The sequence below is a fragment of the Neovison vison genome, chromosome 3, assembly GCF_020171115.1.
Source record: "Neovison vison isolate M4711 chromosome 3, ASM_NN_V1, whole genome shotgun sequence".
Lineage (NCBI taxonomy): Eukaryota > Metazoa > Chordata > Mammalia > Carnivora > Mustelidae > Neogale > Neogale vison.
In genome coordinates, this window is record NC_058093.1 from 147,611,979 (window position 1) to 147,629,692 (window position 17,714).

General features: G+C 43.5%; 1 protein-coding gene across 1 annotated transcript in view; it reads left to right on the forward strand.

Annotated features, from left to right (window-relative positions):
- The window catches only part of CFAP53 (cilia and flagella associated protein 53), a 36,955-nt gene extending 27,274 nt beyond the window's left edge, over positions 1–9,681 (forward strand). The window contains exons 6-8 of the mRNA XM_044243012.1: positions 4,236–4,452; positions 6,231–6,333; positions 9,284–9,681. Of these exons, the coding sequence (XP_044098947.1) occupies positions 4,236–4,452; positions 6,231–6,333; positions 9,284–9,512 (549 nt within the window). The 3' untranslated portion in view covers positions 9,513–9,681. The remainder of the gene's footprint in view (positions 1–4,235; positions 4,453–6,230; positions 6,334–9,283) is intronic.
- The last annotated feature ends 8,033 nt before the right edge of the window (positions 9,682–17,714 follow it).

A 17,714-nucleotide genomic window follows, 5' to 3' on the forward strand; every position in this document is an offset into this window, starting at 1 on the left:
GCAGTGGTTTGCCCTGTGACCTCACTTCTCATATGGAACCAAGATTGTTGATTTCTTTTTAAGATTGATTTTTTTTTTTAATTTCTGAGAGAGAGAGAACATGCTGAGCACTGAGCCTAACACAAGGCTTGGTCTCATGACCCTGAGATCACGATCTGAATCGAAACCAAGACGCTTAACAGCCTGTACCACCCAGGTGCCCCAAGATTGTTAATTTATTAAGTTAAAATTAAAAGCTGATTTATTAAGCTTTTTGCTTGTTGTCAGAATGCCAGAGTGGCACCTTCTAAGCTCCTTCTTCTTTTTTTTTTTTTAAAGATTTTATTTATTTATTTGACAGAGATCACAAGTAGGCAGAGAGGCAGGCAGAGAGAGAGGAGGAAGCAGGCTCCCTGCTGAGCAGAGAGCCCGATGCGGGACTCGATCCCAGGACCCCGAGATCATGACCCGAGCCGAAGGCAGCGGCTTAACCCACTGAGCCACCCAGGCGCCCCTTCTAAGCTCCTTATATACCAGATTGGAAACTAGGAATCTTCTATTTTTTTAATTAAGTTTTTTATTTTGGGATAATTACAGATAATTATAAATTCACATGCAGTTGAAAGAAATAATACAAAGAGATAATACAAAGAGATGCAATGGACCTTTTATTCAGTTTTTCTCTATGATGTCTTGAATAACTATAGTATAATATCAGAGCCAGGATATTGACATTGAACTGTCAGGATACAGAACATTCCCATCACAAGGATTCTGAAGAATCCTTTTTTGGCCACATCCACTTCCCTCTTGACTTCATCCCCTTCTTAATCCTTGGCAACTGCTTACCTGTTCTCCATTCCACAATTTTGTCATTTCAAGAGTGTTCTATAAATGGAATCATGTAGTATGTAACCTTTGGGGATTGACATTTCCATTCAGCGTCACTCTCTGGAGATTTATCCATGTTATTGAATGTATCAGTAGTGTTTATTTTTATTGTCAAGTAGTGTTCATGGTAAGACTGTACCACGGTCTGTTTTTACCATTTACCTGTGTACAGGTTTTTGTGTGAACACAAATTTTTGTTTCTATGGGAAAAAGGCCTTGAAGGTTAGTTGTGATTGCACGTTTGGCTTTTTGTTTGCTTGTTTGTTTTGTTTTTAAAGAAAACTGCCAAGCTGTTTTTCACAGTAGCTTTACCAAATGTGATCAGTAATGGTACATTCCTACAAACAATGAATAGATGATTGAGTTTCTCCACATCCTCACCAACATTTGGTTGGTGGCACTCTTCTTTACTTTAGCTCTACTGATAGATGTAGAGTGATATCTCATTGTTTATTTTACATTTCCATAATAACCAATGATGTTGATCAATTTTTCATGTGCTTTTTGCTATATGTATATCTTCTTCAGTGAAATGTTTTCTCATATTTCTTTCCCATTTTCTAATTGGATTCTTTTTTTTCTTTCTTTTTTTTTTGTTATTGAGTTTTTTGTTCTCCATGAGATCATTTTATTTTATTTTTTAACAGCTTCATTAAGGTATAATTCATACAATTTTCCCATTTCAAATATATATTCAGCGGCTTTTTGGTATATTCACATAAGTATGCAACCATCACTACAGTCAATTTTAAGATTTTATTTTATTTATTTGAGAGAGAGAGACAGTGAGAGAGAGCATGAGCGAGGAGAAGGTCAGAGGGAGAAGCAGACTCCCCATAGAGCTGGGAGGCTGATGTGGGACTCGATCCTGGGACTCCAGGATCACGCCCTGAGCCGGAGGCAGTCGTTTAACCAACTGCGCCACCCAGGCGTCCCTATAGTCAATTTTAGAACTTTTTATTATCTCACTCTTCCCTCTTCCCCACGCCTTGCCCCCATTCCTTTTTTTTTTTTTTCAGATTTATTTATTTATTTGAGAGAGAGAGGGAGGGTTGGAGAATGCACACAAGCAGGGGATGGGGCAGAGGGAGAAGCAGCAGCAGATTCCCTGCTGAGTAGGGAGCCCAACTTGGGGCTGGATCTCAGGACCCTAAGATCATGACCTGAGCCGAAGGCAGAGGCTTTAACCCACTGAGCCACCCAGGCGCCCCTGAATAATTCTTCACTGTACCGATGCACCATGTTTCATTGTCAGCCTATGGATATTTGATTTGTTTGCATTTTTTTGGCTATTATAAATAATGCTATGTGAATATTCTCATATAAATTTTTGTTTGGACCTAGGTTTTTGCTTCTCTTGGGCATATACCTAGGAGTAGAATTAATGAGTCCTAAGGTAACCCTAAGTTTTTGAGTACTTGCCAAATTGTTTTCCAAAGTGGTTTCACCATTTTATGTTCTCACTAGCAGTGTCGCAGGTTTTGATTTCTCCACACACTTGTTAGCACTTGTTATTGTCTCTTTTATTTTAACCATCCTGAAGTGTGTCTGAAGTGATCTGTTATTGTGGTTTTGATTTGCATTCCCTAATGAGTAATGATCTTGAGCTTCTTTTTCTGTGCCTATCAACCATCTGTATATCTTCTTTGGAGAAATCTATTTGAACCTTTCGAAATTTCAAGAAATCTATTCCAATCCTTTTCCAATTCTTAATTGGATTATTTGACTTTATTACTGAGTTGTAATAGTTCTTTATATGTTCTAGATACAAGTCCCTTACCCATAAACTCTGTGTAAATATATTTTTTTCATCCTGTGGGTTGTCTTTTCATTTTATTAATGGTATCCCTTGAAGTACAAAAGTTTTAATTTTGATAAAGTCCAATGTATCTACATTTTGTTTTGTTGCTTGTGCTTTTAGTGTTATATCTAAACATCAGTTCCTACCCCAAGGTCAAGAAGATGGTGGTCCTATGTTTTCTTCTTAAAGTTTTATAGGTTTAGTTCTCCCATTTAGGCCTTTGATCCATTTTGAGTTAAATTTTGTGTATGTTGTGAGGTAGAGGTCCAACTTCATTCTTTTGCACGTAGATACCCAGTTGTCCCAGCACCATTGGTGAAGAGATGGTTCTTCCCCTATAGGATTGTCTTGGTACACTTGTCAGAATCAGTTGATGGTGAATGTGAGGGCTTAGCTCCGGACTCTTGATTCTTTTCCATTAATCTGTGTCCATCCTTAGGCCAGTAGCACATATATATATGCCTTGATCACTGTAGCTCTGCAGTAAATTTGAAATCAGGAAATGTGAATCTTCCAACTTTGTTCTTTTTAGATTGTTTTGGCTTTTCTGGCTCTCTTGCATTTCCATATGAATCTGGAATCTGCTTGTGGATTTATGCATAGAAACCTTTTTGGATTTTGATAGGGATTATTTTGAATCTGTAGACCAAATGTAGACAGTTGCCATTTTACCAGTATTGTCTTCTGATCCATGAATATAGGATGTCTTTCCACTTATTTTTTCAGTTTCTTAGTTTTCAGAGTATAAGTTTTACACTTCTTTTGTTAAATTTATCCCCACAGATGAGACTATGAATGCAAGTCATTCTGAGGGTACAGTTCAGACCTTGTCAGTCCTCCCCCAGATTTATGATATTCTCAAAAGCAGTCAGAACAGAGATCGGATGGAATGGCACAAGTATAATACCATGAACAACAGAGACACCAGCATTGCAAAGCCCAGTTCACAGTCTTAGCTGCACATTAAAATCACTTGGCGAACTTAAACACTGTTCCTTAGAACGGACTCTCAAGGTGAGATTCAGCCCTTGGTGCTTTTTAAAGCTCCCAGGTGATTCCAGAGTATAGCTAAGACTGAGAATGTCTGTTATCAAAGTATCAAGTGACCATCCTGTAGTCAGAAGCAGTGCTGTCATAGTAATAATAACTGACTTTGTTTATCAGATTACAATTTCATAACCTATCTAAATGGAAATAAATGAAGATAAAGCTGTATAATTGAAAATTATCCAGACACTGCTTTGAAAAACAGTTTGGGAAAGTGTTTGAAGTAACTTATTCAAAAATGTATTATAAAGCGCAGGTACAAAGAATAGCACAATAAACGCCCATATGTCCTTCACTTAGCTTCAACAGCCACCAGCTAACGGCTTTTCTGTATTATGTGTGTGCCCCACCCATTCCCTACCACCACTCTTGAATATTTTGAACTAAACCTGAGAGAATATTTCATCAATAAATGTCTCATTATGTAGTTCTAAAAAATTGGGATTGTAGCTCTAAAAGAGTGTTTTAAAACTTATCCTACAATTTTAACCACGTGAGGTAATTCTTCTGTTTGTAGGAAGAGATGGCAAGAGAACAGGAGATATATCTTCAGTATGTGGCACAGCGGCGTGAGGAGGAGAGAGCTCAGGAGAAAGAACTGGACAGAATATTAGAGGCAGAGAAGGAAAAGAAGTTGGCGGAGAAGGACAAGGAGCTGAGACTTGAAAAGGAGGCAAGGAGACAACTTGTGAATGAGGTCATGTGTACAAGAAAACTTCAAGTTCAAGAAAAATGTAAGGACATGAATTATAATAATAATATAGTTGGGCCTTAATTCAACTTAATTAGTAACCAAAATATTTATAAGTAGGTATTATGTGTAAAATGATATGAGGGATGTAAAAAGGATTAAGGCAAGACCCCTGCCTTGCAGAACGTATCTAATTTAATCCTTGGAGTATTAACTTACAAAGAGTTTCATATCCTAGTAGATTCTGAGGAATCATGTGCGTTGAATGGTCTGTGCACCTTAGTGACTATAAAAGGGAAGTGAGAAGGTAGGGCACAACACACACCTCCCTCCTCCCTTTTATCTGTCCCTCTTTTCTTTCCACAGGTGTTTCCATACCTCCATACCTTTACTTGGGTAGTTTTCTCTGCTTATGATGCTTTTGATCCTGAGAAATCCTGGAGATCCTTCAAGGCCAGCTCAGATGTCTCATTCCTCAAATTTGTCCCTCATTCTTAATAAATCCTCTTTCCAGGACTCTCACTGTGGCTTGCTCACATCCCTGTCTTAGTACACTTTTGTATGCTCTCAGCTCCAAACCGTGCTTGGTCATGAAAGGAAATACTTGTTGAGAGGGTGAACTGCCACCTTCAGATTTCCACTGCTCCATGTCCAGCCCAGTGGACCAGAAAGGCAATAGATAGACACCTTTACCATTCAGGTACTATTAGACTTCACTCTAGTTGTCTTTGCAAGAGAAACTCATGTATTCTCTACTCCAGGAATTATGACAGCTGTTGAAAATTAATAAGCCTGTATTGGGTGGAGTTGTAAGAAAATGAGAAAAAAAAGTCTATAAACTAAAAGATTTCTGTTTACCCCTGATAAATATTTTAAAATATATTGAGACAACATGGAAAATTTAAGTATTTGGGGCCATTTTTAAACAAAGGAACAAAATCAACCGTAATTCTACCACCCAGAAATAGCTACTATTCACAGCTTCATCTATTTCCTTCTAGTGTTTTTACTATGTATTTGGCAAATTGGGATTTATGTTGAAAGCATTGTTTTATAGCCTGCCTTTGCCACTTACCATAAACATTTTTCTAGGTCACTTTTTTTTTTCAATTATAAAATTTGTAATGCTGCCTAGAAATCTATTATAAAAATGGACCATGATTTATTTCATCTAAACACAACTAATGGACCTACAGATTGTCTTTAATCTTTTTACTACTATTTTAGAATTGCAGGTTACTATCTCTGTACATAGTTCTTCTTGGCTTATATATGATTATTTAAGAAAAGTTCCTATAAATGGATGTGGGGGCCAAAGTTGTACATTTCAGTTGTGTTTTTGCTGACTGTATTTATTCTTTTGTGAACTCTGGTTTCTTTGTTATTTTTTCACCCTTACTGGATGCTTATGTTTTTAAATTTTAATTTATTAATGCCTTACATATTATAAACTCAGACCTTTTCTAATTATTTTGTCATAAATTCTTTCTAACATAAATGACAACAGAACTTTTTGTTCTCGAGATGAGAAAGGTAAGAAGTGTTCTAATAGTGATAATGTGGCTTGAAAAAGGCTGATCATAGATTTTTCAGTGAAAAATCCTTGAGAGTAAAATCTGTGTAGATCACACACATTCAAACCTAAATCCTCTTCTTCCCTTGATGGAGAGGACTGCTTTTACCCTATCGACCTTAGACACAGTCCAGTGATTATAGGCTCTGCCTCTCTAAAGACAGGATGACCCTGATGCCCAGAGGGATTGCCAACAAGCCTTGTCTGAAGAAAATCATTTACCAAAAATTACTTTTGTTTTTCTTAAGTACAACGAAAGGCAAAAGAACAGGAAGAACGTGCTATGGAACAGGAACGCATAAATGAAGGCCTGAAAGAGCTTAACCGTGAAGAGAAGGAGAATTTTGCAAGGTATGGTTTTGTTTCCTTTATTATTGTTTACTGCCTAAAAAGGGGGAAGGGAGAGGACAATGTGCCATCACTCATGCATTACTGACATTTTTTACATCAGTATTACATTTGTCCTAAAAGCTCCAGTCACTTTACAAAATATATAAAAATAAACACCAAACATCTTGGTAAAATTAAATTTTATTGTTATTGTGTACATTCTGGTTATAGACATTAGGTATTAAAATGAATGAATACCTTAAAAAATAAAGTAAGTTAATGATTTTTTAAAAAATGGGCTCCAACATTAAATCCTAATGAAATAACAAGAAGACTATTCTTTCATACGAAATGAACCCTGAAACTCAGTGTGGCTTGATTAGTTGAAGTAGCAGAAATGGCTTCTGAAAATGGGAGTCCATACAAAATGTCCTCAGGAGAATTTTTGTAGCCTCACTGGGCTGGAAAACTGAAATGTTCTAGGTGTTTTGGGAAATACCACTGCCTTCCTCTGACAAGGCCCCTCTGAGAGCCACCACCAGGTTCTGGTGGAGGAAATCGGCAGATCCGTCCTGGCAGCATTTCTTGGACCATAGCACCTCTTTCCCACCGATGACCAGGATACCCAATTCAGATGACCAGTGTGGTGGAGGAAGGTGACTTGGTTCCTCTAATTGCTGCTCCCCTTTCCTGTCCCTTGGCCCTGTCCCATGACACACATACTTGGTATATAGACATGAGTTCTTTTCATTCTAGAGAAGAGTTTGGTTTATGTACCTGAGCCTAGTGTGAGCCTAGTGTTTGGGGGGACTAACAATAATTTCTGGCCTATCCTACTGATTTCCTGCTATTGCCTCCACTCTGGAGGTCTTTCATTCTCACTTTTGAAGTTTATTGTTGGACATGTGAGGGGCACCTGATAAATAGCAATAGGCTTCCCTGCCCAACTTCTGAATCAACTGAGAGAAGGAAAACGTATGTGTGGAAGGTATCATAGCTACCTATTGGTGCATAATAGAAACCCCCACGATGTGTGCCTTTAGGTGAGTTATGATTATCTCTGATGGTTCTCTGGTTGACAGGGCTCCTTTGGGTGATTCTTCCTTGCCATCCTTCATTGGTTCAGGTCAGATGTTAGCCAGGGCTACATTCATCTGAGGGCTCAACCGTCCTGGACACCTAAGATACCTACTCATATAGCTGGCAGCGTATGCTGACTGTAGATGGGGACTCATCCGGTGTTGCCCCCCAGAACAACTTCATGTGGCCTTTCTATGTGCTGGGCCTTCTCACAGTGTGGTGGCTGGTTCTGACAGGGAGAGTTCCAATAGACAGGATGGGGAAGCTGCCAGGCCAGTGAAGGGCTGCCCCTAGGACCGGTGTAGCATCACTTGTCATAATCTGTTGGTCATGAAAATAGTCACCAGGGCTATCCAGATTCAAGGGATGGAGCAGAAGCTCCACCTCTTGATGAGGGGAATAGAGGTCCACATTGCAGGAGAGCGCATGGGAGGGAGATGCTGCTGTGACCATCTTTAGAAAATGGACTCTGCCACAGAGGCGTGTGCATGCCTTCTTTTCTGATAAAAGCTGATATTTATAAAATGCGGTTTATAGATTATAAAATGGCTGACCACTGTGGAGAACACTCTGAAGTTTCCTCAAAAAATTAAAAATAGGGGAGCCTGGGTGGCTCAGTTGGTTGGGAGTCTGCCTTCAGCTTGGGTCATGATCCCAAGATGTGGGATAGAGCCCCGCTTTGGGGCTCCCTGCTCAGTGGGGAGTCTGCTTCTCCCTTTCCCTCTGCCTCTCCTCCTGCTTGTGCTCTCTCTGTCTCTCTCTCAAACAAATAAATAAAATCTTAAAAAAAAAATTAAAACTGGAACTACCATGTCATCCGTCAATCCGACTTCTGGGTGTATATTCAAAATAATCGAAAGCAAGATGTTGAAGAGATATTGACACAGCCACGTTCATAGCAGCACTGTTCACAATAACCAGGAGGTGGAAATAACCCAGGTGTCCATTAGCACATGAATGGATAAACCAAAAATGTTGTACGCGTACAACGGAATATTAGCCTTAAAATGGAGGAAAATCCTGTCAGATGCCTCCTCATGCATGAACCTTGAGGGCATTATGCTAAGTGAAATAAGCCAGTCACAAAAAGACAAGTACTGTATGATTTCACTTATACAAGATCCCTAGAGTAGTCAAATTCATAGACACAACAAATAGAATGGTGGTTGCCAGAGACTTGGGGGAGGGGAAAAAGGGAGCTCTTGTTTAATGGGTGGAGTGTTTCAAGTTTGCAAGATGAGCACGTCCCCGAGAACTGATGGACGGCAACGTGGATGTACTGAACTAGACACTTAAAAATCGTCAGTGGTCAATTTTACGTTGTGTGTTTTTTTTTACCACAGTAAAAACAAAACAAAATGAAACAACACACTATAAAATTTAAAATGTGGTTTATATGTTTAACATGTGGCTTACGTGCGGAGGAAATCGTCTAGTTCATGCTGAACAGAATGAGGCACACTCACCCCGCCAGGCCCCAGGAATGTCAGCCTGCTCCGGCTCTCTCCCGCAGGCCAGTGGCCCTTTGACAGCAGGGTGGAAAACTTGCAGACTAGTCTGTTCCTGGTTTGACCAGTAGAGAAGTCATTTCTTCTCAGAGAAGAGTGGGAGGGGGCTGGAGAGAGGCCAAGGACTCACTCTAGATAGCAGGAAATGTTGTGAGGGGACCAGAAGTATTCCCTCCCTAAAATCAATATTTGTTCTGTTTATCTTAATTATTATTGTGTAAATAAACACATTATTGAATTTCCCATCTATTTTTTCCTATATCACCCTGATTTTAATGGGAATTTTAATTTGACTTCAAAAGTTACATTTTAATGATGATGCTCTAAATGAATCCAAATGCTTGCTTTTACAATTTTGTACTTTGACATTTCTAATACCGCAGGCGCTCCAGTTTGGCCCAGGAGTACAGAAAGCAGCTTCAGATGCAAATGTCCTACCAGCGGCAGGCCCGGGAAGCACAGAAGGAGGAGGAACGCAGAGAGTTTGAAGCAGGGGTAGCAGCAAACAAGATTTGCCAAGACAAGATCAGGGAGATCCTGTCTTTCCATCAAGTGCTGCCCCGAAACATTCATCCCATGCGGAGGGCATGCCCTGATAAGCTCCCACCGTAGTTTCATAGACATTAATATATTTTTTCACAGTCTTTTCATGTCTTTAACTACAGTATACTTGTCTGTTCTTTTCAACTCATGGATAAACTTCCTTTATTTCTCTGAGTTTCTATAATTCTACATAATGTTATTCCTTCAAATTAAATTTCGTGCCTTTTTTTAGACTTCATAGACTTAACATATGTGAGTAATTTATTTCATAACATATAGTTATTTTCCTGACTTACCCCCATACCTCCCTTTCTTGCTCATTTATTAATAGCTACAGTTTCTCCACCCCCCTACTCAAATGCCCATTTTCTTTAGCCTTTGTCTCATATACATAATTGCTTTGTCTCCTATACATAAATCACCCTATCAACAGGGCAGAGCTGGGCCTAACAGCCACTTTCATTAGCCCACTTATTTAATTATTACGTAAATATTTTCCTTGCATGTGACTTTGGCAAGAACAGAGCAAACCCCTTGCTTTTGTGGAGCTTATGTCCTGGGAGAGGAAACCAGATAACGTATTAAGTACTATAAAGCAGGAAATGGCAAGAGTACTAGAAGATCAGTTTGAGCAGGTGGTACTCGAATGAACCAACAATATGGTTATCTGGGCAGAAACATCCCTGCCAGAGGAAAGAACCAGTGCAAGGGGCCTGGGGCAGAAGTCTGTTTAGTGTGTTTGAGGCATAGCATTTGTGCAGAGTAGCATGAGGAACAAAGTGGTAAAAGATTAATCAGAAAGGCAATGAGGGCTAAATGATGTAAGGCCTTGGAGCCATGGTGAAGACTAGCTTTTCCTTGGCTATGAAAAGTTGTTACAGAATTTTGAGCAGAAGAGTGACATTAGATGTAAGAGGGTTGCTGGCTGCAGATAAAGGCCGAGAACAGATTTTGGGGAGACAAAAACAGACTGAGTTAAGGAACGATCATAGTAGCCCAGGTGAGAGGTGAGGATGGCATGGCAGCCAGCGTCCACGACAGTCCCTGTGATCCTCTCCCTGTATCTCCGTCCTTGTGCAATCCCCTTCCACCCTCAACCATGGCTACCCTGTGTGATCATAAGATACTTATACCCCCTTGCCTCTTTTAGAGAGCCTCCTTAAAAATGGCAGGGAGGGAACTTTGGGAACTTCCGGGTAAGGAGCTCTGGAAATCCTCCCCAAAGGGCAATAATAAAATGGGAAACCGTCAAAAACAGCCATTTCAGCACTGGAAATTGACCAAAGGCATGGAACAGATGGAGAAGCATGTATTCAAGAAAATCTACAAAACCTTGGTGAGAATGGTGGGAATCTATGGCCTCCTGGCCAGGAGCTGCTGCCACATCCCCCTCAGCTACATGGAACCACAGTTCCACCGGGCAAGGCAGGCTGTGAGGACCTGCAACGTCACCCCAGGGGAGGCCGACTTGACTGGGAGCAGCAAAATACGTGCTTAGGGCATTGTCAAAATAATAGTGGTTTCTGTGGCGGTCAGAGAAGGGCAACAATCACAACTAGCCTGAGGTTGTGATACTGATTGGGACAAGCAGAATAGCCAGAATTTACAGTAAGATCTGGGGAACATGACAGTCATAATGGGCTTTGGTATTTGAATGGGCTTCCACATATTCTTTGTACTCAGGAAGGCTGTGTGGACAGACAGCTACATGCTTGTTCATAAAGGACAGTGGACAGGTCCTAGCAGTCTACTGATCCTTGGCCAAATGTGAGGGCTTGCACATACAGAAAGTCAAAACTGGGGCAGATTTGGCCTAAATTTTTAATGTGTTCCCCAAGCCTCACACAAATCCACAGCAAAAGGTAGAAGCCTTACTAGCTTCATCACTCACTGAGCATACACCGTAAGGACAGAGGGCCAGCCCTAGGAAGCCAGTCAGCCTTAAAAATAAAACAGGAGTTTTACTTTATTTTTATTTTTTATTATGTTCAATCAACTGACATATAATACATCATTAGTTTTTTTAAAAAAGATTTTATTTGACAGAGAGAGATCACAAGTAGGCAGAGATGCAGGCTGTGGGGTGGGGGCAGGCTCCTTGCCGAGCAGGGAGCCTTATTCAGGGCTCAATCCCAGGACCCTGAGATCATGACCTGAGCCAAAGGCAGAGGCTTAACTTGCTGAGCCACCCAGGCATCCCGCATCATTAGTTTTTGACGTAGTGTTCAGCAATTCATTAGTTGCGTATAACACACATTGCCCATCACCACACATGCCCTCCTTAATACCCATCGCCCTAAAAGAGGAATTTTTTTTGAAGCTTTTATTTATTTGACAAGAGAGACACAGTGAGAGAGGGAACATAAAGAGGGGGAGTGGGAGAGGGAGAAGCAGTCATCCCGATGAGCAGGGAGCCCGATGTGGAACTCAATCCCAGGACCCTGAGATCATGGCAGATCAAAGGCAGACACTTAATGTCTCAGTAGAAAAATGGATAAAAGTCTTGTGCTGACACTTCACAAAAGAGAATAAGAAAATGGGCAATAAGAAGATGGGGAGATGCTCAGTGTGATTACTCACCAAAGAAGTGAAATTAAAACCACAACGAATAACTCTACACATTCCGGGAAATGGGTAAACAGAGAAAGACAGGCCAACAAGTATCGGGAACATGAGCCACTGGAACTCTCCTACACTGACGCTAAGAATATAAATTTTAAAAATCATTTTGGGATACTATGAGGCAGTATTTGCTAAAGCTGAAAATATATGTACCCTGTGATCCAGAAATTCCCCTCTTCGGTATTGACCCCATGCATCCACATATGCGGTGAATGCCATATACGACATTGTTCATAGCAGCACCGTTCATAATAGCCCAAACCAGAAGCTGCCCAAATGCCCATCCAGAGTAGAATGGAAAACACTATACACAATGACACTGAATGAACTTTGTTGCATGAAACAGCATCAATGAAACTCATGGACATGATGATGAGCAAAATAAGTCGGATGTGCTATGGCGTTCCACTTATGAAAAGCCCAGAAGCAGGCAGAACTAATTTTTGGTATTAGAAATTAGGTGATTACCATTTTGGAGGAGAGTTCCTGGAGAAGGACTTCTGGGTATTAACGTTGTGTTTCTTGATTTGAGTGATGGTGATTCAGTGTGCGCACCTCGAGAAAATTCTTCAAGCGGCACGTTTAAGATCTGTGCAGTTTTCTCTATGTGTATTGGGCTTCCACTGAGTTAAAAAGAAAAAACAACCTTTCTGAAATAGCTACCATTGGTCATGAAGCTGGTTTCTGGATCTTTACAAACTAATATTTGGAGGCCACTAGCATGTGTCTTGCCATTTATTCTCCAGGTCAAAATGTTTCATTGGTCCGTGCACTGCAGACCCTTCATCATCGCCTTGCCCTCTAGTGGTCACTGGTCATTTTCCCAGATTTGTATTAAAACAGGATGCTCAGAACCAGATAAAAGCAGCCCAGAAGAAGTCTGCAGTGCCGAATACAGTGGGACCACCACTTCCTTTAATCGCTGCATCATACTTCATTTAATGCAGGTCATAGTTGGGCACCCACCATCCAAATTCAATTGGAAAAATGTAGGCACAATTGTCTTGTCCTTGGCAGGCCCTACCTGCTTGTTATAAACAAGCTGCATATAAACCCATGACTAACGATGTTCGGTGCTCAGGGAGCTCTGGTTGGTGAACTCAAGGAGGACCTGGGAGGGAGACACACCCAGAGCGGGGACGGACGCTCGTCTCCCCCATACCTTGCCCTCCCCGGCTTGTCTGCTCAGCTGTTTCTGAGTTATATCCTTTATAACAAAGCTATAAATGTAAATACGGAGTGTTTCTGACTTCCGTGAGCTCTTCTAGCCAATTATTGAACCTGAGGAGGAGGGATGGTAGGAATTCCCAATTCGTAGCTGGTCGGTCAGAAGTCTAGGTGTCCCAGGACTTGCGACGGGCCTCAGAAATGGGGTGGGGGCAGTCCTGTGGGACTGAGCTTTTAGTCTGTGAGATCTGCACTAACTCCGGATAATGACCGTCAGCACAGAACTGAACTGTTCAACATCGGTGGTCGGAGAATCACAGAATTGGTTGTTGGTGTTGGGGAAACCCCCCAGTTAGCAGGGGGGTGGTGGTCCTGGCATTTGAACATTGACGGAATACAGAGTCTGCACTTTCCGTTTCTTTGGTTCGCTGCCTCCCCACAACAGGTGGTCCTGGCAAAATCAATCAAGGACAGACTTGTACAGCGTAAGAATCCATCATGAATATTTTAGTTTTCTTTAGGAGATGGTAGAACAGAAACCCCCTCCAAGTCTCCTGTCTCTTGGCTCAGCACTTTTCTTCATATAACATCATGATTTGTTACCAAGACCCAATTTATCAGAGCACTCTTAATCAACCAGGATGCCCTTCCCGGCTTGCTGTCGGGGCAATACGGAGCATGAGGCTCTTTTCACTCTATTTCTATCACGCTGTGGCCTGTATCCACACCTTACGTGGGCTAACAGCATTTGGGTGCAAATCCATCAAGAATACTTATGCACACACACTCCATAAATTACAAACGGGCATGATTATTTTCCTTTTTATAAAGCATCCTTCTGATACTTTGATTACCTTATATAAACTGGGCAAACAGAATCAGAATATAGATGAGAACTTCATTCAATAAAAAGGATAGAGTCCTACATAGGGACATCCCTGAGATAACAGGGAAAAGTCACAATAAAGAGATGTGATTCTGTTTATGCCTCCGGAGAAGCGGTTGGCTGGAGAGAGCTCTAGGAGTCAAAAATTGCCCCTGGATATAAACTCTAAAGTTCTAAGATGTGTGTTTTGGATAGAGACTGGCTTTACTTACTATTTCCAAGCATTGTGATGTGGGACTTTTATTTGAAATGACTTTATAGATGAGGTTCTGGGAAAGCTGACATAACGAGACAGTTTCATGTTGGGTTCTTGCCCTGTGTGTCATTAATCAGCAGAGTGAGTTCTGGGGGGACTATCTGGGATGTCCTTTTCTTGTCTAAAAACCGAGGTGCTGGGGCGCCTCGGTGGCTCAGTTGGTTAAGCAACTGCCTTCGGCTCAGGTCATGATCCTAGAGTCCCAAGATGAGTCCCACATCAGGCTCCCTGCTCAGCAGGGAGTCTGCTTCTCCCACTGACCTCTCTCCTCTCATGCTCTCTCATTCTCTCTCTCTCAGATAAATAAGTAAAATCTTAAACATAAAAACAACTTTAAAAACCGAGGTGCTTCTAGCTGGAAGGGTCCTGAAGGAATATCTAGACCAAACCCTTCATGGTAGAGATGCGAGAGAGACCCGGACTATGAGGACTTGGCTGCCGTTAGGTTATTTGGTAGGTGATCTGGGAAGAAGCTGGGGATGGGCAGAGTAGCAAGGAGCAGCCCGTGTGAGAACGTGCTACGGGGTGGTCACTACTGCTGGTCACTGGGTCCCATTTCCACCTGGGGGCCTCTGAGGAACCGTGTAGAAAGCCTCGCAGGTATGTATTGCCCAAGGTGGCAGCTGGGGCACTTCTCGCCCCTCTCTGGCCCCTTCGTTGAGGGCTGCCCCTGCGGTGGCTGGGAGGCTAAGGAGGCTGTGGGAAGGCCCTGGGTGATAAAGCAGAGCCATGTGGGGGATGCCTCCGAGGTGTTTGCTGGAGCCCCAGATGGAACCATTGCTGGAATCTGGTTTTATTTATCAAGCGAGTTGCTTGAAGCAGGTACCAATCTTAGACAGCTCCAATGATCCCAAGCTTTCAGCATGAGATTTTGCACAGAGCAAGCCTTCAGAAAATATTTCCTCATTTCTTCTTGGGTAAGAAAGGGAGGATCAGTGAGCAGAGTGACAGGGTGACCGTGGAGGCTTCTGTCTGATTCTTCCACACCCAGACCTAAGAGGGCCAAGCAGGCTGCCATGGGATGAAGCGCGTCTGAGAGAGACAAGCCCCAGAGGACCCCTGGCAGGGCCAGCAGCCGGCTCGAGCCGACAGGAGGCAGAGAGCCCTGACGTGAAGCGGCCAAGGCCTGAAGCAGGTTGGCAGCCGGGCCGGTCACTGAGCCGGGAGAGGCCATCAGAGGTAGCAAGGCTTGAGCATTCTACAGCTCCCAGATCTGGACAAGGAAATGACCTGGAGCTTCCGGTAGCCACAGCCCTTGGCAGAGGGCTCCCAGAGGCTGTGCAAGAGGTTTGCACTCCCTCTGCTCACCGGGAGAGCTAGAATGTTCACAGACTCACATCTTGATCCTGGCACAGGTCTGCTCTGTCACGTCTCCAGATGCGGGCTTTCCGCTGAGGGACTACCCAGGGGCAGGTCAGCCAGATGGATGTGGGGAGTGTGGGGTGGAAATGAAAGGCGTTTTGCCCCTTTGTGTCTCTGGTTACTCAGTAAAGGTCCCGACTCCAATGGTAGGCTTCTGCCTGCCTCTCTGTGGGGGTTCAGCGGATTTGGCCTGCGCAAGGAAAGAAGATAGGACCTCGAGATGGCAGGAGCGCACCCAAGCTTCGGTGGAGCGCGGCTTGGCCGGGGTTGCAGGAAAGGCCCATCCCTCACGGCAGGAGACCCAGACAGCAGGGAGGTCAGGCTGTCACCGTCCAGAAAAAGTGAAGGACAAGGGAAGCCCTGGGGGAGAGGTCGATCAGGGAGGGACTCACAGGTCTAGGTGATGTTGCTCAGGAGCCCAGTGGGAAGCCTCTGGGTCAAAGAACTCTAAAGGGGCTCTGGCAGCGTGGGGCCTGACCAAGGCCCTTCTCAGTAACAGCATGTGGTGGGGGGGGGCATGTCGTGGGGTAAGCAAAGCAGGAGGTCTGCTAATTGCCTAAGCTTTTGTGTGTTTGGGCTCTTTTTTTTTTTTTTTAAGATTTTATTTATTTATTTGAGAGAGAGAGAGATCACAGGTAGATGGAGAGACAGGCAGAGAGAAGAGGAAGCAGGCTCCCTGCTGAGCAGAGAGCCCGATGTGGGGCTCCATCCCAGGACCCTGAGATCATGACCTGAGCCCAAGGCAGAGGTTTTAACCACTGAGCCACCCAGGCGCCCCCACTGTTTGGACTATTTTTAATATAATGAGATGTGGGAAGATTTGAGTTTCGCGTGGGAAGGCTTTTGAACTGGCAGGTCTCTCAGCCTTCCCTGTAGAAAGAAACAGCTCAGGGGCCAATACACAGAGGCCACCTTGGGCTGTTTTCCTCTAACTCTCCGAGCACCAAGAACCCAGCTACACAGAACTGATCGTCAGGGATCCCTAGTCCCTAAAGAGATGCCATCCAGCTCCACACACGTCCCCAGGGCTTCACTCAGTCACAGTTGTTTTGGGCTGTCTCCCACCACAGGACTAGGAGCTCTCTGGGGGAAGGACCCAGCTAGGAACTGAGTTGTGTCCCCGTCTCCCTAGCCTGTGCTAAAGCCCTGCCCCCCAGTGTGACTATGGAGAGATGGGACCTTTATGAGGCAATTAAATTTAACGAGGGCACAAGTGGGGGCCTCCTCAGATAAGACTGGAGTCCTGATAAGAAGAGAGGAGATAGCAGAGCTCACCCGCTATCATCACGCACAGAGGCAGCCCGTGAGGATGTGGGGAGGTGATGCTCTTCAGGCCCAAAAGGGGGCCCTGGGCTTCCCCAGAACCCAGCAGCCTGCGGACACCTTGATCGTGGACTTCCAGCCTCCAGATCTGTGAGAAAATAAATGTCTGTGGTTCAAGCAGGACAGCTCGTGGTACTTCGTGAAGACAGCCCAGGCAGAGTGATACGGAGCCCTCTTACTCCCCTGAGGATCTCTCACGGCACGTAGGACGGTGCCCGACCCGTCTCAATTCCTCAGCAGGTGTTTGGGAAACGGAAGCGCAACGTGTGAATGAATGAGTGATGCGTGGGGCCGAGGGCGCCCAGGGTCTGGATGGTCTCACAGACCCCGTGGCTTGCTCCAGGAACATGGTAGAGACCGAGCAGTCCACCCGCACTCCTCTCCAACTGCACCTCCTGAAAAGCTTGCAAATCAGGCCTGGTGCTAACCCTCATTAGCAACAAAACCTGACCCACACAGATGTGGTCCATATACACTATGGAGTATTATGCCTCCATCAGAAAGGACGAATACCCAACTTTTGTAGCAACATGGACGGGACTGGAAGAGATTATGCTGAGTGAACTAAGTCAAGCAGACAGAGTCAATTATCCTATGGTTTCACTTATTTGTGGAGCATAACAAATAGCATGGAGGACAAGTGGTGTTAGAGAGG